The 25360-nt window shown below is 43.8% G+C and overlaps 1 protein-coding gene across 1 annotated transcript in view; it reads left to right on the top strand.

The window, feature by feature from the left end:
* Positions 1-205: 205 nt before the first annotated feature.
* PARD6G (par-6 family cell polarity regulator gamma) overlaps positions 206-25360 on the top strand; it is a 104518-nt gene continuing 79363 nt past the window's right edge. The window contains exons 1-2 of the mRNA XM_007060392.4: positions 206-704; positions 22995-23217. Of these exons, the coding sequence (XP_007060454.1) occupies positions 633-704; positions 22995-23217 (295 nt within the window). The 5' untranslated portion in view covers positions 206-632. The remainder of the gene's footprint in view (positions 705-22994; positions 23218-25360) is intronic.

Genomic DNA, 25360 nt, shown 5'->3' with positions numbered 1-25360 from the left:
AATTTGTAAATACATTACACAGATATGGGTTTGCACCACAACGATCAGATTTGTACCCACATTTCTCCAAATTTGTGGGAGAGGGAGAAGAGGAGGAAATATCTGGCCATCCGCGTTTTGGTTTGTATCCTTCTCTAATACGCGGACTCCGTAATTACTTCTGTCCGCAGCTCCCACTCTTTTGTGCGACTTCCTCTAACTAACTAGGGATTTCAGTAGCAAATCACAGCCCAGAAAGCACACCCTCTGGAGCGGGAGGAGCTTTTCTCTCCTGGAAATGAAAGCGGCGAGGATGGACGGAGGAAGGCTCGGCCAGAGGCGGGGTCTAGTACGTCCCGCCTTCTTTCATTGAGTCACGGACGCGTTGCGAGCCCTGCTGGAGGAGCGATTGTTACAAACAGAAGCCCGGAGAGCGAGCTGGGCGGGCGCTCTGATTCGAGCGTTGGGACAAAGTAAAAGAACCTCCGGCGCCTGAACGTTCCAAAGAAAGATACATTCCAGGGTCGGAGCAGCGGCAACAACACGCAGCCCGGGGGAAACTTTCCCACAGTCGGAGGCAGCGGATCCTGCAGCCCTTGTTGAGCGAGGGCGAAGAGGAGGAGGAAGGGGGGGATAAACTGGGGACCGAGAAGATGAATCGGAGTTTTAATAAATCTCAGACTCTGCGGTATTTCGATTGCAGCGCGGTGGAAGTGAAGAGTAAGGTAAGGAGACTGCGGCAGGACACAATCTGGAAGCAGCCTGGTGCTTTCCTCCCCCGCCGGATTATTTTGCAAATGAATGGATACCCCCCCACACTTCCCCCTCTTTGCAATTGAACATATTTTCTAAGTTGCAGCAAAGGATAGGTAGCAACTCTTTGAAAGGCTGAACTGCGTTCGGTATGTGGCTGCGATCACATGGCTCAGACTTTCTAGCTCTCATATTTTTTTTCCGCCTGGATTGAGCTGGAAATGTAGGGAAATCCCCCCCCCCAATCCCTGTGCCCACAATGAGCAAGGGGGCTCACACAGCAGCTTGTCTGGAGATCTAGGGCACTTGCCATGAGGAGGACTTCGCCAGGCAAGTTTGCGGCCACTGTAAACTCTTTATTTTGGGTTGCACATTTCTGGCTCGCTGTGAGTCAGTAACTGCACCCCCCTCCCCCAACTGCGATGGGCTGTTTATACAAAAGCCGAGGTTTTTAACAGGGTGAAAGCCCGTTAGTTCAATCAGTCTCGGCTTAATCCCGAAGGGACGTGGGGGTGGTGCTGCAGTTTGAAAACCCACTCGGTTTAAACGTGATCTTTCATTGCTTCGGTTTGAATCAAGAAGGAGCACAACGTTTGGAAGGTTGTGGTTTGTTTGTTTTAGGAAAAAACGATCCATTGTCTCGCTTTATAGACCTGTTCGGAAGTTGGTAAATGTAGCTGTGAAAGGAGGAAAACCCCTCCCCGTCTTTCTCTGCCCCACCCCCCATATGAATTAAATCTGAATTCAGTCCCACCTCCCCCTTTAGCTTCTGAACGGCTAATACGCTTTTGGTCTCCTTTACAGATCTCAGCCTGACTCAGTGCTGTAATGTTTGATGCACGTCTTCAACTCTGTAATCCTGTTTAAACTTGTTTGGGTTTTTGTAATCATCTGATTATCTAGTGAATTTTTTCTCTTTGTTGGGGGGAAGGCTCAGCTCCTAAGGATCCTGCTAAAAAAGTACTTTGTCTGGTGATCCTTCTTTCACAAAGATGAGACCCTGGCTAAGTGCATCCTGATCTGTTGCAGTTTGTGTGTGTGCCTGTGTTATCTTGATGGCTTTCTGAAGAGTCCCCTACGGAATACTGAACTTGAGCAAGCCTGACCAGTGACAGGGCATGTGTTTGTAATGAGACATAAATTACATACATCTTAAGTATACGCTTGAGAAAATTGAGGCGGAATTCCAAATGCTTCCGGTTCCCAACTAATAGTAGTAAATTACTGTAACAGCCAAATAAATAAAATAAAAAATTCCATTGAAATAATTTAATAAGTTTCTGTCTTGTGTATGATGCCAGATACACTTCCATTGAACACCTAGTGGTAGCTTAGACCCTTTAGACTAGCAAACAGGGCCACAGTACTGAGAGTAGGAAAACTGGCTTCTATTCCCAGCTCTCCCACTGACATGCTATGTGACTTTGGATAAGTCTCAATCTGTGTCTCAATTTCACCATCTGTAAAATGGGGATAATATGTGTACACCATTATAAAACACTTTGAGATCTATGGATTCTATAAATGCTAAATATTATTGTTAGAGAATGAATTGTCAATTAGAAAGACCATAGCATACAAAATTAGAATGTTGCAAAGCAGCCATGTCAAAGCTTGAGTTGGATATCCAGCTTTTAAAATCCTGTTTTCAAGTGTCTGTAACTTTCTCAAACAATCCTTTTGGGTTGAAATGCCTACCATTTAGTCTCAGCAAGAAGAGGTGAGTTTGTTTCTGTTCAAAACTTGATCAAAATCCAGCCAGGCCCTTTTGAGTGGAAAAATGTTTTGTACTTATATATTGTTCAATATTTATTTTTTAAAGCTCTAGCTGTCTGATTTTAAAAGTTCATACCATGTGACTTGTCCTCAGTGACTAGTCACAATGCAAGTCTGAAAAAAAAATACAAGGAATAAAATGTCAGGTTTCAGAGTAACAGCCGTGTTAGTCTGTAATTCGTAAAAAGAAAAGGAGTACTTGTGGCACCTTAGAGACTAACCAGTTTATTTGAGCATGAGCTTTCGTGAGCTACAGCTCACTTCATCGGATGCTGCATCCGATGAAGTGAGCTGTAGCTCACAAAAGCTCATGCTCAAATAAACTGGTTAGTCTCTAAGGTGCCACAAGTACTCCTTTTCTTTTTAAGGAATAAAATGAGTGCCTTGTAAAACTTCATGCAGCATTCCAGATTCACTGAAAAACCATGTAAATAGGTTAAGATGATGATAAACCTGGTTATGTGTCCTGGTCTCCATCTACCACAGTTGTTAATGGGACAGTTTGATTCAATTCAGACAGCACGTACCTCTGCCCTTGAGAAAGTACAAAATGTGTAATGGGTTGAGCTGAGAAGCTGTCTTAATTTCTGGGGTATTTATGATTGGAGGTGCCCTCTCAAATGCAGGTTTAGAACCCTTTATTTTCTACCCTCCAACCTGTATGGTGGAAGTGGAAAGGTGTCAGCAGGCTTGAAAAACTTTTGTCTATCTCCTTACCCCCCTGGCAGCCTATTTCCAGGTGTGCTTGCTGTGAAAGCATAATGCATTCAGAAGTGCTCTGTGTACCCCAAGAAACCCTCCAGACCCAGTTAGATGAATGCTTGCTTACCAAGTCCTACATACAGTGCACTTGACCCACATTTTCAAACCAAGCCTTCTGCTGTTAAACACATGTCTAACATCTGCAGATTGGCCAAGTTAATACTCCAATTCTCCATTTTAATATGCAGTAAGCTAGTTTTCTATGGTTTTTTTCTGTGGTGGTTGGGTTTTTTTTTTTTGTTTTTTTGTTTTTTTTTTTTAAATCTCACTACTAGTAAGCACCTGACAGCTTCTTTCTCAGCTGCAGAAACCCTCCAGATGTATCCCATCAGCCCACCTAACACTTGCATGTGTGATTTAATGATTGTAGATTTCTGGAGGGGGGGGGGTAGATATAGTGAGAATAGTTGTGGGGAGGAGGGGTTTTCTGGAAGGGCTTTAAAGGCTTTGGGGTAAGGGGGGTGTGTGTGTGTGTGTGTGGGGGGGGTCTCACTACTGATGTCAAGAGGTTATTTTTAAGCCAAGGAAATGAAATGCAGAAAACCACATTACTTCAGTCTTAAGGTAGACTCTTTAAATGTTAGACAAACTTCAAAAAAACCCACCCCTCCTAATATATACACACATCCATAAGTGATCCAGAATACTACACATGCAGTGCATCTGGGTTAATGTTATGATGGATACCTTAATTCTTGAATTTCCTAACTTTTGTGTGTTTAAATTTTCAGCCTTAATGTTGCATTAGCCTAACTGTTATCCATTGTTTGTAGTAACACTGAGTGTTAATTATGTAGCAAGTTCTTGTGATTAGTTTATGTAGGGAGATCACTGTTGAAACAAAAAGAAAAGGAGTACTTGTGGCACCTTAGAGACTAACAAATTTATTTGAGCATAAGCTTTTGTAAGCTACAGCTCACGAAAGCTTATGCTCAAATAAATTGGTTAGTCTCTAAGGTGCCACAAGTACTCCTTTTCTTTTTGCGAATACGGACTAACACAGCTGCTACTCTGAAACCTGTTGAAACAAGTTTCTCTTATATACTTTACAGAGCTCTTAGGTATATTAGAAGGAGGTAGCTAATTCTGATACTTCAGGGATAAGTTGATCAGCCAGGGTCAAGAAGAAACTGTTTCCCAACATATAATATTGCACACCAGGCAAGGTACATTACATTTATGCAGACTTTTCTACCTTTCAGTGAATCATCTATGATCCACAGTTGTTGGAGATGGGATACCAGGCTGGGTTGGTTTGTCCTGGTATGACAGTTCCTCTGACCTGACTGGAAATACTAGCTACTCTCCAGTTTGGTTTGGCTGGACTCTTATGGCTAAAAAAGACAAGTTAAATACCATCTAGTCAGTGCAACTGTTCCTGGCAGCTGTGCGGTGCCAGCCTTTTAAATATTTAGAATCTAGTCACCTTTATTTTGTAAGCATGAAGCTTGTCAAAACATGTCTGAGAACTAGAAAGTTGAGTATGAGAACTCCTGTTTTCTTAGCTATCTTCTAATGATATGGCTTGTCAAAGAGAGCGAGTCAGGTGCATGAGGTACAGTGTCTTAAACTAGAGTGTGTAATTGGTTTGGGATCCAGGAGTTCCCGGTGGCAGATCTTGGAAGGATGGAATCTGTTAATGGAGAAGGTAAGCAGAAGAGAGGTGCCTTTGTGTAAGTTCCTGAAACCATTTTCTTTGGCTTTTACTGACCAAGATGTGTAAGAGTTCCAAAAAAATTGCCATGGAACACCTGACAACTTTAATTATGCTTCCTCTGGACCCATCCCCTATTATCCTGAAGCAGATAATCATCTGTTTACGTAAACACCCAGCAATCTAGTATATTGCCGCCTTTATGATTCAGATTTAGTCCTGATTGAAAACTAAGGGCAGAATTGCTCCAGACTAGTTAAGACTCATCTAAACCTGAATCTGGAGTTAAACTTAACTCTAAAGGAAGGATCTCAAATCCTGGAGAAAGTTGCTTATTTCCGTGGTTGCCCTCTGAGGAAACAAACAATCTTGACCCCCCACTTGACATCCTTCATATCCCCAGAGAGCAAGTGGTCTGATTCTCAGACACTATTCCTGCCTTATCAGTATCAGAAATGAGTGATATAAAAAGATAGACCCATGTGTCTTCTCAGTGTTGGCAACCTCTAAGCTTCATGGAAAATCTAAGTGGTCAGATTTTCAGCTGGTGTAACTCATTTTAGCTCCTTTGACTTCAGTGGGCACTATTCTGACTTACGCCATCTGAGAATCTGGCCCTAGAGCATTTTTCAACATCTGCCACTTGATTCCCTGAATATTTAATATCCTATGTTTGTCCATGGGGAATATTCAAAGCTATAGATTCTGTGGTTAAAAGCCCTTAACAAAATGAATGACGTTGTGAATGCGGAGAAGTACTCATAAAACAAGTCAGAACTGATTTCCTAGTGCAAGTGGCTTGCCATAGTGTGGTGATCTGATGTCTTCTCAAAGGCTAAATAAGGCAGAACAACAAACAAGCTGTCTTTATACACTCTCATTCTCAGATGAGTTTGATTTTCTGAAATCTTTAATAGTTCTGCCTGAGTTCTCTCTTCCTTATCCCCCTCCACCTTTCCCAAAAAAAAACTAACAGGGGCTTTATATCCTGTTGTTGGATGGGATAGTGGGGGAAGGGGAACCTGTTAATATCTTTCCCTAGATAGATATGGAAGTATGAATTAATTTTTGAGTCTTTTTGTTCTTCCATGGTTTTCTCTAAAGGATTAAAAAACAAAATACCCACAGCCTATTGAGGCAGATAGTATCTGCATCTGTAGCTCAAGATAAACTTCTGAGCTCCAGGGTTAGGCAGGATTTTCAAATTCATAATCGGTAGTAATCTTGCCAGATCATAACTACTATTCCTTTCTGCATCTAACATTCTATATCCACTCCTCTGTCAGGTTGGTGGCAAGCAGAATATCTTTTCCCCTTTTGAAGACGCTGTCTCAGATTACTGGCTTCTGGAAACAATTCTAAAAGGACTCCCCCCCCCCACCCCCCACTTCTTCCCCAACCTCTTAAAAACCCCAGCTTGCTGGTAGGTCCCATCTTAGAAAATAAACATACATCTTACTCTTAATGCATTTCCTCTCCATTCAGATTTTAAAATCCCTCCTATTATCTTATTCTTGTGTGAAACCCTGTGCATAGCTATGGTGCTCTAGAAACAAAACAAACTTTTGGAGAGAAATCCCTACATCTGTGATGAGATATTCATTCACCATTACCACTTAAAGGGTGAAAACTGAAGACTTCTTAAAATAAGAGTGTTTTTTTCAAAACCGAATCAGAAAATTATTTTGGGATCTTTTTCAATAATTTTCACAGTTTTTCAAACGCGGACCTAAATGGAAGGATACGTATGGAGAGCACAAGTCTCCATTTCTTTTCCATCTAGCAGGACATTCTGGAATATTGTAAGTTGTTTTTTGTTTTTTGTTTTTTTGTTTTTTTTTAGTCTGTAATAACCTGGAGGAAGTTACTTGACTCAGTTGTCACTCTTGAAGGTTCTGGTTTTAAGATTTCTAATTCGTTAAGTTTGTCTCTTGCCAAATTCTGTTTAAAAGGGGCAGAAACTTGTATCGTCCTCACACTCCAAGGCTGTGGCTACACTAGAGAGCTTACAGCTGCGCTGCTGTAAACTCTCTAGTGTAGCTGCTCTAAGCGTTGGCTTAATTAATCCACCCCCAATGAGTGGCCATAGCTATATCGGTGGGAGAAGCTCTCCTGCTGACATAGCACTCTCCACACTAGCGTTTAAGTTGGCATAAGTTGTCTCTCCGGGGGGTGGCTAATTCACACCCCTGAGCAACATAATTTATATAAATTTTAAATTGTAGTGTAGCCATAGCCTTACCTTATTTCCTCTTGACTAAAGGTACAAGCAGAAAAGTAACTGGAGAAGGGTCTTCAATCTTTCTAGAGTGGATATAGATCCACTTTGTGTGTTTTTTTGTTTTGGGGTTTTTTTTTAAGTGACTGTAAAAGAAAAACCTCTTCAGGAGATGCTTAATTGCCAAATCCTCTTATCAGAAAATAAGAATATTTTAAAATTATGGTTAGGGATGTGATAACACCCCCTTGCAAACAGCACCACAGTCAGGCGTGTCATGTGCAATGACAAGTTACTAACAATATGAGGAAAAGTGACAATGTTCTGTTTTGTGAAGTTGATTGACCATTTTATTAAAAACCAATACTGACTAACATCCTGCTACGATAAACAGTCACACTTATTACAGGCAACCGTAAAATTGAAATAGTAATAAACACAGTCATTCTATTTATGTTCTATCTCCTATTCCACTTCATCCAAATCCAATATTCAGTTACTCAGTGTTCTGTTAAATGTGGTAGTCAGATTTTTAATATGCTTCTAAGATTGACATTCTGATATGTCCAGTGCACAAAACATAAAGCTCAGATAGAGTCAGGCCTTCCAATACAGAGCGCAGCTCTTTAGAAACAGTGCTCTTCTCCTGCCCAATGAACACAGTGGATTAAAGAGCATGTTCTGGATCTCTGACACGTGCAGAAGTCAAATCGTCCTCCAGCAATTCTGCCCTATTAAAAACAATTGCTAGGGTGGTGAAACACTCAGACAGCTTGTGGTTTGTCCTGTTAACATTGCTGCTTGTTATGGGAACGGGTGCCTGGGCAAAAGACACTCACTGCAAAAAAAGCTTTTTTGCAAAAATCAATGTTACTACTGTACAAACACCTTAGCAACTGAAATATGATGTGCCCACATAAGCATTTTGAAATTGAACACACTTTTTTATTGCAGGTGTAAAATGTAGTAGTATCTTATAACCTTTAGCATTCCAGTAAAAACAGATTTGCCTTTACCAGTCCCCTTTAAAGAGAGTGAAAATTTTAGAGGACTGCTCTTACTCCCTTTTGACTTCCATGGAAGTAAGATAGGTATGTAAATTGGTGCTGGTCAATCCTCAGTAGCCTGATTGATCGATTGTAGCCTTATCCTAGATTACATAAGTGCTGACTTCTAGTTTTCCTGGGGCAAGGGGGGAGTTGCTCCACCCCCTCCCCCGAGGTGCCCGCCGCAAGCCCCTCCCAGAGCCACCAAACAGCTGTTTGGCAGTGGCTGCCGATCAGTTCTTTGGCAGTGCCCCCGATTAGCTCATCGGGCATGCCGTCAAACAGCTGTGGCTGGTGGGTGCTGAGCACTCACTTCATTTTTTTCTGTGGGTGCTCAGCCTATGCTAGATTATAATGTCTTTCTACAGTTGAGAGCTCCTTGAAAATCTTGGTCTTTAAAAGAATAAGCTTTACCTCTTAAAGCTGTATTCAGGTACACTACAAAAAATGTGATGCTTTGAACCTGCAGGACGTTAACATGGATTTTATGCAAATGTTTTGGAATTCTTCCTGAAACCAGATCGTATCTCTGGTAACTAGAGTCAGACTAAAATGAACTCTATCAAAAATAATGTGACTAAGAATACGTTGATTTAACTTCTTGTTCTAAGTTTCAAAACAGAAGTGATTGTATCCAAACCAAATGTAGTAGGGTCTTGGAGAAAACCACAATGTGTTGCTGCCATCTTAAATTAAGACAGAATGCCAAAGCAAGATTGACTTCAGTCATTCTGGATTAGCTGTATTGTATTTCTGGATTTCCACAAATTCCAGTTGCAGGGTCAAACAAAAAAAACCCCAAAAGATTAATCTTTAATGTGAGCTTAAATAGCAGTTTATGTAACTGGTTCAATAGGCTTGTCCCCCAAAAACACTTGAGCACTTCAGGGCAGGTACTGTCTGTCTTTGTGTATTATACAGCACCTACTACGCTATCCATGCCAAGGAAATAGGGTAATGTCTTCCCCGTTTTATTGTAAGCATTTGTTCTGATCCTGGGAAGGCTCCTTTAAGTGGTCACATCTATGAAACTTATGCATTAACCAGTCAGTTGTTTTAGGTCAAAGGTGGGCAAACTTTTTGGCCTGAGGGCCACATCGGGGTTGTGAAGCTGTATGGAGGGCCGGGTAGGGAAGGCTGTGCCTCCCCAAACAGCCTGACCCCCCCCCCCCCCCGCTCCCTATCCGCCCCTCCCACTTCCTGCCCCCTGACTGCCCCCCTCAGAACTTCCAACCCCCGCTGCTCCTTGTCCCCTGACTGCTCCCTCCCGGGACCCCACCCCCTATCCAATGCCCCCTGTTCCCGACTGCCCCCCTCACACCCCGAACCTCTGCCCCATCCAACCACCCCCTGGGGCCCCTTGCCCCTTATCCAACCCCCCCACTCCCCACCCCCTTACCATGCCGCTCCGAGCACCAGGACTGGCAGCCGCCTGGCTGAAGCCAGCCACGCTGGTGGCTCGGCGAGCTGAGGCTGCCGGAGAGGGGGGACAACAGGGGAGGGGCCGGGTGCTAGCCTCCCCAGCTGGGAGCTCAAGGGCCAGGCAGGATGGTCCCACGGGCTGTAGTTTGCCCACCTCTGTTTTAGATCCTGTAGTCTTGGCAGCAGCAAAATGCCAAGTAATTGTTAAGCTAAATGAAGAGTATCAATCGACAAGGAATTCCACTCAGCAAATGATAAATACAGTACATCTGCAACGGGTTCAGTGGAGGATGGAAGGAAAGAAATATGTTTGACAGACTTATTTGAGGATGATGGAGGGGGGAAGAAATGTCTTGCATTTTCTCTCCTTTCACCTTCCCATTCATTTACCCATAACCCATTCTGTGGAAAACTTGAAGGAGTTCAGGCGTTCAAACCCTTCCTACTCTGAAAGATTTGTTTAAGATTCCATCTTCCTCACATGTACAGGGCCTACAATGGGGGCAGCACCAAGTACAGTGTTGTTTGTAATTGGGTCATGATCCACTTCTGTGACCTGGCTGCAGCAAGCACAGTTGAATTGTCCGTGCAGCAGCCTTTCTTATACCACAGAAACTCCTGGGCTGTGTAACTGTGTTTTCCGGGAGAACTTGGGCAGCTTGCAGGAAATGCACATGAGGCAACATCCCAGGATATGTGATGGAGTACCTGCCATATCATTTAGACAAACTGCTACGGGGTCCTGACTAACCTGGAAAGTACATATTGGAAAACTTAGTTGCTGGAAGATGGCCACGTGCCAACCTGTTGCTGATGAAGGCAGCACATTGTTATTCATGTGGTTACCATGTCAAATACAGTTTCTGCAGTTTTTGCCAGACACCCATTGGCTAGAACATTGTTTCTCAACCAGGGCTACACGTGCCAGGGGTGCAAGTGCTGGAGGCATCAACTAGGGGCAGAGCTCTTCTTGACTTACTGCTCACACACAAAGAAGAATTAGTAGGGGAATCGAAAGTGGATGGGAACCTGGGAGGCAGTGACCATGAGATGGTTGAGTTCAGGATCCTGACACAAGGAAGAAAGGAGAGCGGCAGAATATGGACCCTGGACTTCAGAAAAGCAGACTTTGACTCCCTCAGGGATATGATGGACAGGATCCCCTGGGAGAATAACATGAGGGGGAAAGGAGTTCAGGACAGCTGGCTGTATTTTAAAGAATCCTTATTGAGGTTGCAGGAACAAACCATCCCGATGTGTAGAAAGAATGGTAAATATGGCAGGCTACCAGCTTGGCTTAACAGTGAAATCCTTGCTGATCTTAAACACAAAAAAGAAGCTTACAAGAAGTGGAAGACTGGACAAATGACCAGGGAAGAGTGTAAAATTATTGCTCAGGCACTCAGGAGTGAAATCAGGAAGGCCAAATCGCACCTGGAGTTGCAGCTAGCAAGAGATGTTAAGAGTAACAAGAAGGGTTTCTTCAGGTATGTTAGCAACAAGAAGAAGGTCAAGGAAAGTGTGGGGGAGGCAACCTAGTGACAGAAAATGTGGAAAAAGCTAATGTACTCCATGCTTTTTTTCTTTGCCTGTGTCTTCACAAACAAGGCCAGCTCCCAGACTGCTGCACTGGGCAGCACAGCATGGGGAGGAGGTAACCAGCCCTCTGTGGAGAAAGAAGTGGTTCACGACTATTTAGAAAAGCTGGACGAGCACAAGTCCATGGGGCCGCATGCGTTGCATCTGAGGGTGCTAAAGCAGTTGGCGGGTGTGATTGCAGAGCCATTGGCCATTATCTTTGAAAACTCATGGCAATCGGGGGAGGTCCCAGATGACTGGAAAAAGGCTAATGTAGGGCCCATCTTTAAAAAAGGGAAGGAGGAGGATCCTGGGAACTACAGGCCAGTCAGCCTCACCTCAGTCCCTGGAAAAATCATGGAGCAGGTCCTCAAGGAATCCATTCTGAAGCACTTAGAGGAGAGGAAAGTGATCAGAACAGTCAGCATGGATTCATCAAGGGCAAGTTATGCCTGACCAACCTAATTGCCTTCTATGATGAGATAACTGGCTCTGTGGATGAGGGGAAAGCAGTGGACATGTTGTTATTCCTTGACTTTAGCAAAGCTTTTGACACGGTCTCCCACAGTATTCTTGCCAGCAAGTTAAAGAAGTACGGGGTTGGATGAATGGACTATAAGGTGGATAGAAGGCTGGCTAGATTGTCGGGCTCAACGGGTAGTGATCAATGGCTCCATGTCTAGTTGGCAGCTGGTATCAAGCAGAGTGCCCCAAGGGTTGGTCCTGGGGCCAGTTTTGTTCAAGATCTTCATTAATGATCTGGAGGATGGCGTGGATTGCACCCTCAGCAAGTTTGCAGATGACACTAAACTGGGAGGAGAGGTAGATATGCTGGAGGGTAGGGATAGGATACAGAGGGACCTAGACAAATTAGAGGATTGGACCAAAAGAAATCTGATGAGGTTCAGCAAGGACAAGTGCAGAGTCCTGCACTTAGGATGGAAGAATCCCATGCACTGCTACAGACTAGGGACCGAATGGCTGGGCAGCAGTTCTGCAGAAAAGGACCTAGGGGTTACAGTGAATGAGAAGCTGGATAGGAGTCAATAGAGTTTCCTTGTTGCCAAGAAGGGTAATGTCATTTTGGGCTGTGTAAGTAGTGGCATTGCCAGCAGATCGAAGGACGTGATTGTTCCCCTCTGTTCGACATTGGTGAGGCCTCATCTGGAGTACTGTGTCCAGTTTTGTGCCCCACGCTACAAGAAGGATGTGGAAAAATTGGAAAGAGTCCAGTGGAGGGCAACAAAAATGATTAGGGGACTGGAACACATGACTTATGAGGAGAGGCTGAGGGAACTGGGATTGTTTAGTCTGCAAAAGAGAAGAATGAGGGGGGATTTGATAGCTGCTTTCAACTACCTGAAGGGAGGTTCCAAAGAGGATGGATCTAGACCAGTGGTTCCCAAACTTTAACAGCCTGTGAAGCCCTTTCACTAAATTGTGAAATCTCATGAACCCTCTCCTAAAAATTAATATGTCCAGGGATTTAAGTTTAAATTTCTTCTGCACTCTGTGAGGCTCCTGCTGCTGGACCCTGTTGACCGTCCTGGTCAACTGAGCTCCACTGAGCTTGGGCTGCAGGTCCCGCTCACCGCTGAGGCTTGGGCTGCCAGCCCCAACTGCCTGGCCCCGCTCTCCCTGGGGCTCGGGCTGTCTGCCCTGCAACCGGGTCCCACCTGCTGCCTCCAATGCCCGGGGTCCTCTGGCCGCCATTAGTGAAATTTTTCTGGCGAACCCCAGTTTGGGAACCACTGATCTAGCCTGTTCTCAGTGGTAGCAGATGACCGAACAAGGAGTAATGGTCTCAGGTTGCACTGGGGGAGGTTTAGGCTGGATGTCAGGAAAAACTTTTTCACTAGGAGGGTGGTGAAGCACTGGAATGGGTTACGTAGGGAGGTGGTGGAATCTCCTTCCTTGACAAAGCCCTGGCTGGGATGATTTAGTTGGGGATTGGTCCTGCTTTGAGGAGGGGGTTGGACTAGATGACCTCCTGAGGTCCCTTCCAACCCTGATATTCTACGATCTAGATATTTGCCTAGTTTTACAACAGGCTACATGAAAAGCACTAGCAAAGTCAGTACAAACTAAAATCTCATACACATGATAACTTGTTTATGTCCTGCTCTTTGTATTATATCAGTGTTTCTCAACCTGGGGGAGGGAGGGTTTGATTTATTTTATAATTATATGATAAAATGTGAGCAATTTTTCAGTAACTGTGTGCCGTGAAACTTTTGTATTTTTATGTCTGATTTTGTAAGTAAGCAGTCTTTAATTGAGATGAAACTTGGTACGCAAGACAGATCAGTCTCTTGAGAGGGGTACAGTAGTCTAGAAAAGTTGAGAACCACTGGGCTATACTAGCATGTATCTAGAGCCCAATCTGGTAATCTTGCACATCACTGTTCATCTTTTTTTAGTCTTTGGTCTCCTTCCTGCAAAACTGGCACAAACCTCTTTAGTGAGGACCTTCAACAGCGGGACCTTTTAAGAATGCCCCTGAAAACTAATACTGAGGACTTGCTTACAGTCTAAATAGAACTGAAACTGATGGAAGTTTTGCCTGGCAGAGGGTCTTCAGTGTTTGTGTTTGTCCCAGGATATTAGAGACACAAGGTGGGTGAGGTAGTATCTTCTATTGGACCAACTTCTCTTGGTGACAGAGATAAGCTTTCAAGCTACACAAGGCTCTTCTTCAGCACAGGCCCCAAAGACAATTTATTTCCTGCATGCAATTACCACTTGCCTTCCTCAGTGGTCCCTTGTAATTCCTTTTTAATAGACTTGATCTCTCTCTCTCACATCTAGCCTGTGGTTTAAAAAACAAAAAATGTAAATTCTTCCCTAGGAATATAATTAAGGACAACCAGGCTAAAGACCTTCCATGCTCACTACCCCTACTGAATGCAAACCTCAGAATACAGGGTTAAACCTGATCCCGGCAGAATTTCTTCAGGCTCACTTCGTTAGGAATGTGTAAGAGAAGGTGGGTGTGGCATTCAAATCCCATAGCTATCCTGCCTGAAGACATCTCTCCTGCTTCCACCCTACACAGTTGTTCCCAATTACCAGTCAGGTTTGGTCAGATGGGAGCCTCAAATGACTGGCAGTTGTTTGTGCTATAAACATAGGATTAAAAAGGCTCTGGTAGAGTGTAAGAGAGGGTTTAATTGAGTTTGTAACCAGTTAGGGTGTGTCTTCACTGCAGACTTAACTCAGGCTCTCACCTGGCTTTTATCTCAAATCTCCCTACCATCCACACAGAAAAACCTCTGATCCAGATTTGAAGATGATTTAAATCTGGCTAGCTGTGATAGCTGCCAGGGGGCTAGGATAGCTTAGAGTCCAGGCTTCATGTTCACTCAGGCTGAATCCCACCCATTTTGCAATGAGGATGCAGACTCCTCCAGTGCTTTCCCACAATTCCCCTCGCCCCTAAAGGACAGACAAGTTCCCTTGCAATTGACTGGGAAAGAATCCTAGTACATCTCAGCACAAAGAACCATGGGGTATGCACCCAGATACACCCATAAGAGGCAACCTTCACACTCAGGCTAAGCTTATTCCAGTGCTCAGGCCTGGGTGCCAATCAGCTGGGTTAGCTGTGCAGTGAAGACATACCCCAAGTGGCATGGTTGGCTGTAAAGGTGGCTTATATCCATATGGTTCAATCTCTGTTAGTAAATGTCAGTTAAGTTCTTGCTGCTGCTTGAGGCCTAAGCTAGTTTGGTTGCTTTCCTGCGATCGGTTTGGTGAACTGGCGTTTATTTGCTTTCGGCATTGGTGATAAAACACTAACCGTGTGTGTGGTTTATGGCTGGCCCTCTTCATCAGAGATGTCTGTGTAGCAGGACTTCTAGAGCGTATCGCCCACATGCTTCTTGCACCATGCTATGAGTATGTCCTCCTGCTGCTCTGTTCCACGCTGAAGCAGTGTGGCATAGCTGTTCATGCTTGTGTTGCCAAACTGTTTGTTTCAGTGCTTTCTGAGCTTAGTTCAGCCACACGTGAAAGAGAGGAGCTGCTATGAGAACACAACTCAGACTGGTTACAAAAGCTGAGTTGAACTTCTGGTGTCGACAGGGCCTACATTCCACCTTGATGCAACAATAAATGGAACTGTTTGCAAAAGTGAAGGCTTTCATTCAGTGTAACTTATTGATTGATTTATTGATTGAGTCTAAGAGTCCCAGTCATGGACCAGGAACCTGTTGTGCTAGGCGCTGTACAAACATAGATCAGAAATACAGTCCCTGCCCCCAAAGAGCTTACAGTCTAAGTAGAAGGCAAGAGATGGATACACACAAGATGGGGGGAGTACAAGTAAACAATCAGGCAGTACTGGTCAGCATGATAGGCAATGCTCTCAGGATACATGAGGTTTGGCTTTACCCAGTACCCAATTATAATTTATTCATTTCTACCAGACTTTTTACTAGACACTACAAAATCATTAGCCCATCCCACTCGTTCCACTAAATGTCCATTTGCTGAAAGCTGATTTTTGCCACTAGCTCCACAATATGGTAAGTGTAATTTATTAGGTAATAGACGGATAGATTTTTATGGCCACAATTAATTATTTGGATGAAGCTGCCACTTCTACATGATCAACTTAGACCATGCAAATGCATAGTTGAAATACTCAGACTAAAAATTCTCACACATGAAGAAAACCAGTCTCCTCCTTATTTATATTCCCATGCTGTATCCGTCTCCATGGTATCTGCGTACCTTCCAATGTTAAGTCAAATAAGGAGAAAATTAAGGAGACTTGGCCATGTAGAGCGTGTGGTAGGGGTGTGGTGTCTTGTTTTTGTTTTGATTTTTGTGTAAGTTCATGTTCCTTTATTCTGTTTGGGGAGACAGAGCCAAAGAAGCGCTCCCAAGGAGAAAGAAAGGGGAAAAGTCGGTCTTCTCAGCATTCTTTCCTTGCTCAGCTGAAGGCTGACAGAGCTGGAGTTCAAGTACCTTATGTGACCTTATTCTTCAGGTCCTCTGCTAAAGAGGGAAGTGAAAGCCTCATATTTCTGATGTTTGTAGGGATGAGGGGAGAAGGAAAACTTCTTAAATATTTTGTGTGTAGACGGGAGGGGAGTGGCTTTGTATTTCAATGTGTTTGTATTTCAGTAGCTCCTAGAGGGAACCAAAGAAGTTTGGGGGCTCCCATTGTCGTAGGCACTGCACACAGACACAGTGAGACTGGCCCTGCCTTGACGAGCGTACAGCCTAAGTAGACAGACGTTGGGAAAGGAAACCGGTGCAGTGACTTACCCAGGGTCATCCTGCAGATTAGGGGCAGAGCTGGAAATAGAACCCAGTCTCCTGACTCCTATTCTAGGGTCCTGTGCACTAAACCATGCTGCCTCCAAAAGCATGAGCCACGGCTGCTTGAGCTAATGCAGGGGTTCTCAAACTTTTGTACTGGTGACCCCTTTCACACAGAGAGCCTCCTAGTGCGCCCCCCGCTTATAAATTAAAAACACTTTAAAATATTTTTAATACCATTATAAATGCTGGAGGCGAAGCAGGGTTTGGGGTGGAGGCTGACAGGTCGTGACCCCCGTGTAAGAACCTTGTGACCCCCCCCCCCCCGAGGGGTCCTGACCCCCAATTTGAGAACCCCTGAGCTAAAGGATTAGTTCCACCATAGCATTTGAGAGTCACCATTGCAGGTGGTCATTAAGGAATGAAGCAGCATTCTGAACATTCACAGAATGGAACACAGTTTGAAAAATAACCCTTTACGGTGTTACTCTTCTGTTTCTCTCGACATGGAGAGATGATGCCCATCATGGCACACATACCATTTAGGGGCCTATTCATTAATGTTGGTAATGTGAAGTTCAGCGTATTTAAAAACTGAACTCTGGACTAATTATATGCGTAAGAGTAGGACTTTCAAGAATGCTCAGTGATGGCCGGCTTCTGCCCTCATTCAAGTCAGTGGGAGCAGACTCCCATTCAAGTCCACAATAAAACTCCCTTTGACTTTAACGGGGGCAGAAATAGGACATCACTGACTGACTAGCTGTTGTCTGTGCAGTGTACAGCGTTAGCTGAAGCCCAGGTTGTTTTTCTTTCTGTATCTGAGATCCTGCTTCATGAGAAGTAGGCGGTTAACGTAATTCATGTTTATTGCTAAATGTTGGTCTTTGAAGGGGTTGTAAGTCTTATTAGAGAGAATTGTCCAAACTCACAGCTAGCAATAAACCTTTAAGGTCAGGCAGGGAAATAGCACTTAGTGCTTCATTTTTTTCACTCTCCCATAAATGTTTTGAATGGAGCATTTTAAACTAGTGTGTGTTTGTGTGTGTTTGGTTGCTTGCTTTTGCAGCCTATATTGCTCATGGTGAGAAATAAGCTACGGTTGGGTCAAGAAGCTGTGAGTCAGAAACAGAGCTTTCATTTCTCTGTCCATAAACTACACACATTTTCAGAGCTCTTGGCCTTTTCCACTTTGGTGGCTATTTTATTGTTCTTGGCATTCCTTTATTATGGAAATGGACCAGAGTTCCTATGTAGCTTAGTTTGGGTACTTTTTGCTGTTTGTAATTGCAGATAGTCAAGCTAATGGCTGGCTGATCTTTAGAAGGATCTTAGGACAGGATACATTGTTTGAAAAACAAACATTTGCAATTCTCTCTGTTTTGTTAGTCATTGGTAGCCCTGTCAGACTAAATTATCTTTAATCCCCTTTGTTCCTCCTCCCACTTCAACTTCTGCAATATCAGTTGGAATACTTGCATTAGGTAAGTAGGTCAAAGTTCATTACTGTAATTCATTGTTCAATAAACTAACAATTCTAATAAATAGATTAGTTTTCTCTAACGAAGGATTGTTCTGGTGGTGGCTCTCAGTGGAGTCTCAGTTCTAGTTTCTCTTTGTCTGATGTGCTAACTCTAACATTTGTTTTTATCTTAGTCATCTTGAACTATCTGCTTTGCTATCTTTAAAAGCAGTTAGAATTCAAGTTCCTGGAAGATACAGGGGGGAAAGGGAGGCTATCTGGAAAAAGTCTTCATGGTTGAATACAATGAAGTATTCAGTCTTCAAATTGTGCGCTACTGTGAAATCTATTATTACAGTGATACTGTTTATCAGCTTCATTAGGGAGGATGAATAGTCTGTCATCTGCGGAAGCTTTTTTGTCTGAAAGGAACCCATTGGCAGTAGTGCTGCAGTCTTTGTATATCCCAGTGTAACTTAATCTACCAAATTACTACAATACTTACCACTAACCTTTTAAAAAACAAACCCTTCATTGCCTCTTAAAATTTGTGGTGTTCTCCCCAGCAACTTCCCTTCTCTTACTCCTTCCTGTGGCGTCCCCTTGTAGTGGTGTTGTCTTAATTTAGACTTACACTCACTGCAGTGTAGCTGTAGTCATGTTGGTCCCAGGGCATGAGAGACAAGGTGGGCGAGGGGAATGTCTTTTATTGGACCAACTTCTGTTGGTGAAAGACAAGCTTTCGAGCTACATCCAGCTGCCTGAAGAAGAGCTCTGTGTACTTCGAAAGCATGATGTTCCATTGAAATCAGCAGGGCTTTGCATACACACAAAGATCTACATGCGTGGATCAGCTTGTGGGATCATGACCTTAGACAATAATCTGTTTAGAGTAGGAAATCTGCGTTTATAGCACCATAAACGTACATGGTGCCTAACAAGTAGTAGTGAAACAAATCTGGATCAATTAACACTTAATCAACAATATGTTGGTCCACAATGCTGCTATTTTTAGACTCATATAATCCTGAATTTGTGGAATAGAAGGTGTGGCTAACTCTAATTGCAATCAGAAAATGTTTTATTCTTGTCACTTGAGTTTAACGTGTCAGTAATCAGTTCCACCTAAACTGGTGGCATGTAATACTCATCTGAATCTAGCAGAAAAGAATGTGCAATCAGCTTCTTTCCACTAAAAACACTGCCATGTACTCATTTGTATTAACGTGCATTAGAATGAGTAACATTTTAAACTACGCATCAGTGGAAGTAACATGCCGCTCAGACTTGGAAAGTTTGAACAGCATTTTTGACTCCATTGAAATTGGGTCTACTTTGTTTTGCATTTTTGTGCATTTGGATGGGTAGTCTGAATTGAAATCTAAACTAGACCTAGCTGTTCATATTCTAAACAAGCAGCTTAATTTGTTGTTGTTTTTTGGACTAAATAAGCATTTAAATTAGCATTGGGGCTAGGCCGTGATCAAAGGACAGGATTTTTCAAAAGCACTTAAGTAATTTTAGGAGCACAGTCCCAACCACAGTTGTTATTTTCCCCTGCTTCAGGATCAACAATATTATTTCGACCTGCGCTAATGTTATCATTGGGCTGTCTTAACTATAGAACAAAGACATTTGGGTTGGAGTGACTTGTACAGAGCAAGTTGTCTTAACCAGGAACTTCATTTAATTAAACAGAATTCTTGGATTTTGAAGAACAAATTGTGTGTGGGGTAGGGGAGGACCCTTTATTGCAGGGGTCTCAAAGTCCTGGCCTGCGGGCCATCTGCGGCCCGAGAACCTCCCCACTGCGGCCAACGGAAACTTTTTAAAGTTCTTTCATCCGGCCCTCGTGGCTACCGGCCGAAGTGGGGGCCGGAAGGGAGCCCGCAGGAGAGATTCACGTGCCCTTCCCCCCAACGTTGCTCCATCCTGCTGCTGCTCCTGGGACCCTCCCAGGGGTTGCGCTCTGCAATGTGTCATTCACCCTGGGCAGCTCAGCTCCCTGGAAGCGGTCCCCTATCCCTGCTGTTGTGGAGGAGCGACCCAGGCTGCCGGCTGTCTGCTGCAGGCGCTGCTTCCCACAGCTCCTCTTGGCTGGGGGAGAGGGACAGAGAAACCATCACTAGTCCCCGGACAGAGTCAGCGGGGGGCGGCATGAGGCCAAGGGAGCGAGGGGAAAAGGGTGGGAAACAGGCTGGGAGGTGGCGTGAACACCATCTTCAGTGACGTTATTGGCCAGCTGGGAGTATTTGAGGACTGGCACTGGCACTAAGGTAAATTGAGTTTGAGACCCCTGCTTTAATGGGTGTTTTTTGAGCCTGTACTGATTGACTGTGATTGATTCTGGTTGACAGTAATAGTCAAAAAGAAACTTGACTGAAAAACCTTGACTTATTAGAGATGGGCCTGAGTTTGAGTGCAGATCAAAACTTCCCCCGAAGTTCAGGGTTGAGGCTCTTTTTAATGCCTACAGAACTAAAATGGGCAGATGCTTTCTTGAGTGTCTGTTTTACCATACTCCCTTAGAAGCCTGGAGACACACTTTAATTTTTTGAAACTGAAGTCTAGTTGAACTGTGCTGTTTTGGTGAAGCCAAAATGTTTCAAGAAGCCATGTTGACAAAAACTCTGTTGAAATCTCTCTCCTTAACTTAGTGGTTAGGGCACTGGCCTGGATAGTAGGAGACCAGGTTCAGTCTCTGTTCTGTCTGATCCAGAGTGATCAGGGATGAAGATCTCTGCTCAGTCAGGCAGAGCAGGGATTTGAATGTGGATCTCCCACATCCCAGGCGGTGCCCTCCCCACCAGGCTACATACGTGCTCACACCCTCCTTCCCCAATTGAAAAGCTCAGGTTTTGATCTGAAACCCGACATTTTGACACAATTCTGCTTATGCAGAAACATTGGAAAAGTTTTGGGTTTGTTCCAGTGGGGAACAGAAACACTTGGAAACTTTGGAATTGTCCTCTGGCCAGCTTTACTGATCAACCTATATTACAAAGAGAGAGTCTGGTTTCAGTGGGCCTAGCGGGCAACGGGAGGGAAGATGAGGGTAAATCCTTAGGGCTCTGTCAGATATTTCTTGGGGTGGCAGAGAAGGGATGAATCTGCAAGTGGGGCTGAAGTGATCATTCATGCTTACAGCTTCAGGTTAGGTTGTCTTCTATACCAGGACATCCATTTGGCCTCTCTCTAAATATTGAATGCAATACCACTCTGCTGGTATCTAAATCCTTGTGGAAAAATCCAATAGAATTTTAATAGTGATGAAACCAATCAAGCTCTACAGAAATTACTCTTAAAAAAAAAAAAAAAAAAACAAAAAAAAAAACCACAACCCTTTCCCCTCCCCCCCACATAAAATGCAGTGGAAAATCCTCATTTAGAATTCTAGAGATTGATATCTTTGTGCAGAATTTTTAGTCCAATTTTAAGCCTCCCTTGTGCCTTCCCAATCCTGAACTGGTTCAAGAGCTAGAATGGCTGCCAGTGTAACTTATGCAGTCCTACAGAACTAAGTTATAGCAGCCTGTAACCAGCTGCCCAGAGGCAGTAAAACTGACTGGAATAGCCTCATGCTGTGGCCAGGCCCTTCCTGCCAGAGGACACCCTCTACACGGGGGCTTGTGAGGAGTCCTCCAAAGGCAGTCTGCAGTTCAGGCTCTGCGGAATTTTTGCCTGCTGGATATGACTTTTAAAACCCCTTTATGCCACTCTGGCCCCTTTACCCAATGTGCAGGTACAAGGGTAAGAATCCTGCTTAAAATGTTTTAAACTATGTAACAACCCCATAGATACATAAAAGTGAAAGTATATTGGATGTCCAGTTTCCACAATCAGTGAGACTAGTTTCACTTCTGTTTGGTCAGTTCCCCTTTTATGTTCTTAACAATGTCTTCGTTTCTGATGTTGCCGGGGAGTATTTATTTGTGTAAGGGTTGTTTTCATTGGTATTTAGGAAGCAAGTGTGGAAAATTTTCTGCTGGGGCCTTAAGTCTTATAACAGCTGTTCTTTATACAATTGTTTTGGGTCAAACTTAATTTAACAGTATTCCTTTCAACTGCTGCCGTGGATCAGGGTGAGAACATGTGAAACTTTGTATGTCCCACAAAAATTGTAGCTCTTTAGCCAGCCATAAAAATTGATTTAATGGAGTGGCAGAATTCAAAACCCTGTAACGACTCACTTGGAATCTGAAGAACTTTTACTCCTGGGACTTGAATACCAAGAAACTATAGTGCAGTGGTTCTCAAAGTTTTGTACTGGTGACCCCTTTCACACAGCAAGCCTCTGAGTGCAACTCCCCCCCGCCCCCCGCAATAAATTAAAAACACTTTTATGTATTAACACCATTATAAATGCTAGAGGCAAAGCGGGGTTTGGGGTGGAGGCTGACAGCTTGTGACCCGTGATGTAATAACCTCACAACCCCATGTGGGGTCCCAACCCCCAGTATGAGAACCCCTGCTATAGAGCATGTAGAAATTGATGATGTCCCTTTTTAATGAAAGACTGTACTCTGTACAACACATACCTCTAAACGTCTTGTGTGGGGTTTGTTTGTTTGTTTTTTAAATTCATTGTGCTGTTGATGGGGAAATGTCAAGGATTTTTTTAAATGACTTCAAACAGCTAACTAGCTATTTTTGAAGTTGGATGTGAAGAATGTTTCTCTACTTTGGTTTGAGAAGAGTAATTTTAGGGACACCAGAGACACTGCTGTTGAACAGTTGAACTTAAATGTCAGTTCTAGTGGAATCTTGCTTTATTAGCTCTAGTGGAAATGTATTATTTTTTACAAAAAGTAACATTTTTTTAAACTGACTCTTTTAAGAAGCTTGTAAACAAGCATTGATTTGTAATAGGGATAACATTTTTACAAAGAAGTCTGTTCTAGCATAATACAAATCCAGTTGCAAGAGTATAATCTGGGAACTGTAGACTTGGAAGGACACAGTCCAGCCATGTTCAGTGTAGGGGAGAGGAAAACAACAAATGCTCTATTAAATTGCACAACCTGATTATTTAATTGTAGTATTGTCCACTCACGTCCTTTCTGTTTCCCCTTGTAGTTTGGGGCAGAATTCCGAAGATTCTCTCTGGATCGTTACAAGCCGGGAAAGTTTGAAGACTTCTACAAGCTCATTCTTCACATCCACCACATATCCAGCATGGAGGTGATGATTGGATATGCTGATGTTCATGGGGACCTTCTTCCTATTAATAATGATGATAACTTCTTCAAGGCTGTTTCGAGTGCAAACCCGCTGCTCAGGGTTTTTATACAAAGACAAGGTAAAATCTTCACATTTATTAAGTCTTCAGAGCCCTGGGTTATCCAATCCTTTATTAGTGCTAGTAATCACATTGCAGTAGTGCCCAATGGCCGCGGAGGGATGGGGGCTGCACATACATAGAGGAAACGATCCCTACGCCAGAGGTTCTTGTAATCTCAGAGATCTAAAACAGACTAAGATGGGGATGTACACGCACCAAGGGTGAGACACTCCGCCCTGCTGGGTGGTATAAAAGGGTTAGAGTAGTGTACAAGGACCCTAAAGTCTCCCCTACATGACTTCTCCAGGCACAGGAATGGTGGAGATGGCCATAAGGCAGCCTCCCCCTCAAAAGCCATGGTATGTGGGAAGGTCAGAGGTGGGAGGAGCATGCTGGGGGAAAGACCACAGCACTGTGGCCCATAGGGCAGTCTGGGAAGACGGCTGTAACCTTAGTCAGGCCTGGGGGGGGGGGGGGGGGGTCTGTCTCCTCAAAGTTACACCAGGGGCTTCTCTAGCACCCAGAACATCACAGGAATGGGAGGGTGCAAAGATGGTTTAAAAGTCCCCTTAGCCGTCTCTCTCTCCCTGGGCTGCGAGTTTAGTATTGCACGTCTTGGGGGTGTGGCACAGAATCTTGTGCCAATGTACTACTTGTATCACTCTCCTGTGATTTAAAAGGAAACCCAAATGTTGTACCATGCCTAGGTCTTCATCTTCAGATATGTCTTCAAGACTTAGCTGTAGCCGACTGTTTCATGCCCTTATTGAACAGGGGCACGTGCACATCTATCTCTTTTGGAAAGATTGAGTTCTGACACTAATTGGAGGCTTGCTTAGTATGTAGGCGTGGCTTTAAGGGCAGATCACTGAATTAAGGTGATCTGCTGTGTGTCTTCAGATGTGGTGTTTTTACTAACCTCTTACTAGAGGTCAAGCAAGTTGGACGCAGAGATGCGTAAACATCGGGATGATGTCAGGGTTATTCTCAGTGGTTTTCATATGTTTGAGTAAGATTAGTCTAATGTGACACAGCACTTTATTCATCCAAGTTTTTTTGATGGGGAAATGAATATTAAAAATACTGAAGTTTTCAGTATTTTACTGAAAACAAGAGAATTGCATAACTGAAATCAAAGCAGTTCTTTAAAGATTCAGTTTTTGCCAGTAACTCAAGAGCAGTATGACTTCAACCCTTCTTCTCTACTTCAGTTTTAAATCTTGCTTTAAATGTTGTGAGCTGCAACACGATTTCATTGTTTGCTCAGATCTGGCAATTTAATAGTTTAACAGACTGCCACCCTCCTCCCGCATAGTTTAATTGCAGGTAGTAGTGTAGAGCACAGGGTTGGAAGTCAAAACTTCTGTGACTTGTTGCTGGCTTTGTCGCTGACTTGCTCTGTGACTTCAGGTCACTCTGGGCCAGATTCTCCACTACCTAGGATCTTGTATATTCACTTACACTCACTCACATGGATGTAAATAAATACACTAGAAGCCAAGCAGTGGCAAGCCCAGAGCGGTTTCTTCAGTTCATACATGTGTAAAATAAGAGTGTGTGGGGAAGGGATGAGTGCGAAAGCTCTTGATTGTTGCCTACCCTCCCTCCCCCCTCCTATTCCCCCCCATCACTGAAGCTGGACGGGAGATCTGTTACATCTTCCTTCTACAATGCACATTTGGTTCCTAGGCTGTTAGATCTGTGCGGTCATGTGAACACCACTGGTGGGCCAAGTCATAAGAAACCACTTCTGTGGCTTTGTCATGCCTGTGTCAGTTCAAGTTTATTCACACATCTCTAGATCAGTCCTGTTCAAAGAGCAGCAGTCCGTGCTTAGCTTAGATATATGCTGCTGAAAGCACTGTGTTTAACTGAACTTGGTCATTGCATCAGTAGATCTGTAGGGCATCACTGCTCCTGTGATTTATTAATCAAAAAAGTAGTCAAGTGGGGAAAATGATGCCTCAACTTCTCCTCTTCAGTGTAAAAGCAAAGTCTCCGGCTGTGCTAACCTCTTAGTCCCAGGGGTGGCCAACCTGTGGCTCCGGAGCCACATGCGGCTCTTCAGAAGTTTAATATGCAGCTCCTTGTATAGGCACCGACTCCGGGGCTGGAGCTACAGGCGTCAACTTTCCAATGTGCCGGGGGGTGCTCACTGCTC

This window comes from Chelonia mydas, chromosome 2, assembly GCF_015237465.2.
Source record: "Chelonia mydas isolate rCheMyd1 chromosome 2, rCheMyd1.pri.v2, whole genome shotgun sequence".
Lineage (NCBI taxonomy): Eukaryota > Metazoa > Chordata > Testudines > Cheloniidae > Chelonia > Chelonia mydas.
Note: the sequence above shows the minus strand (reverse complement) of the source record. Positions and strands in the feature narration are given on the sequence as shown.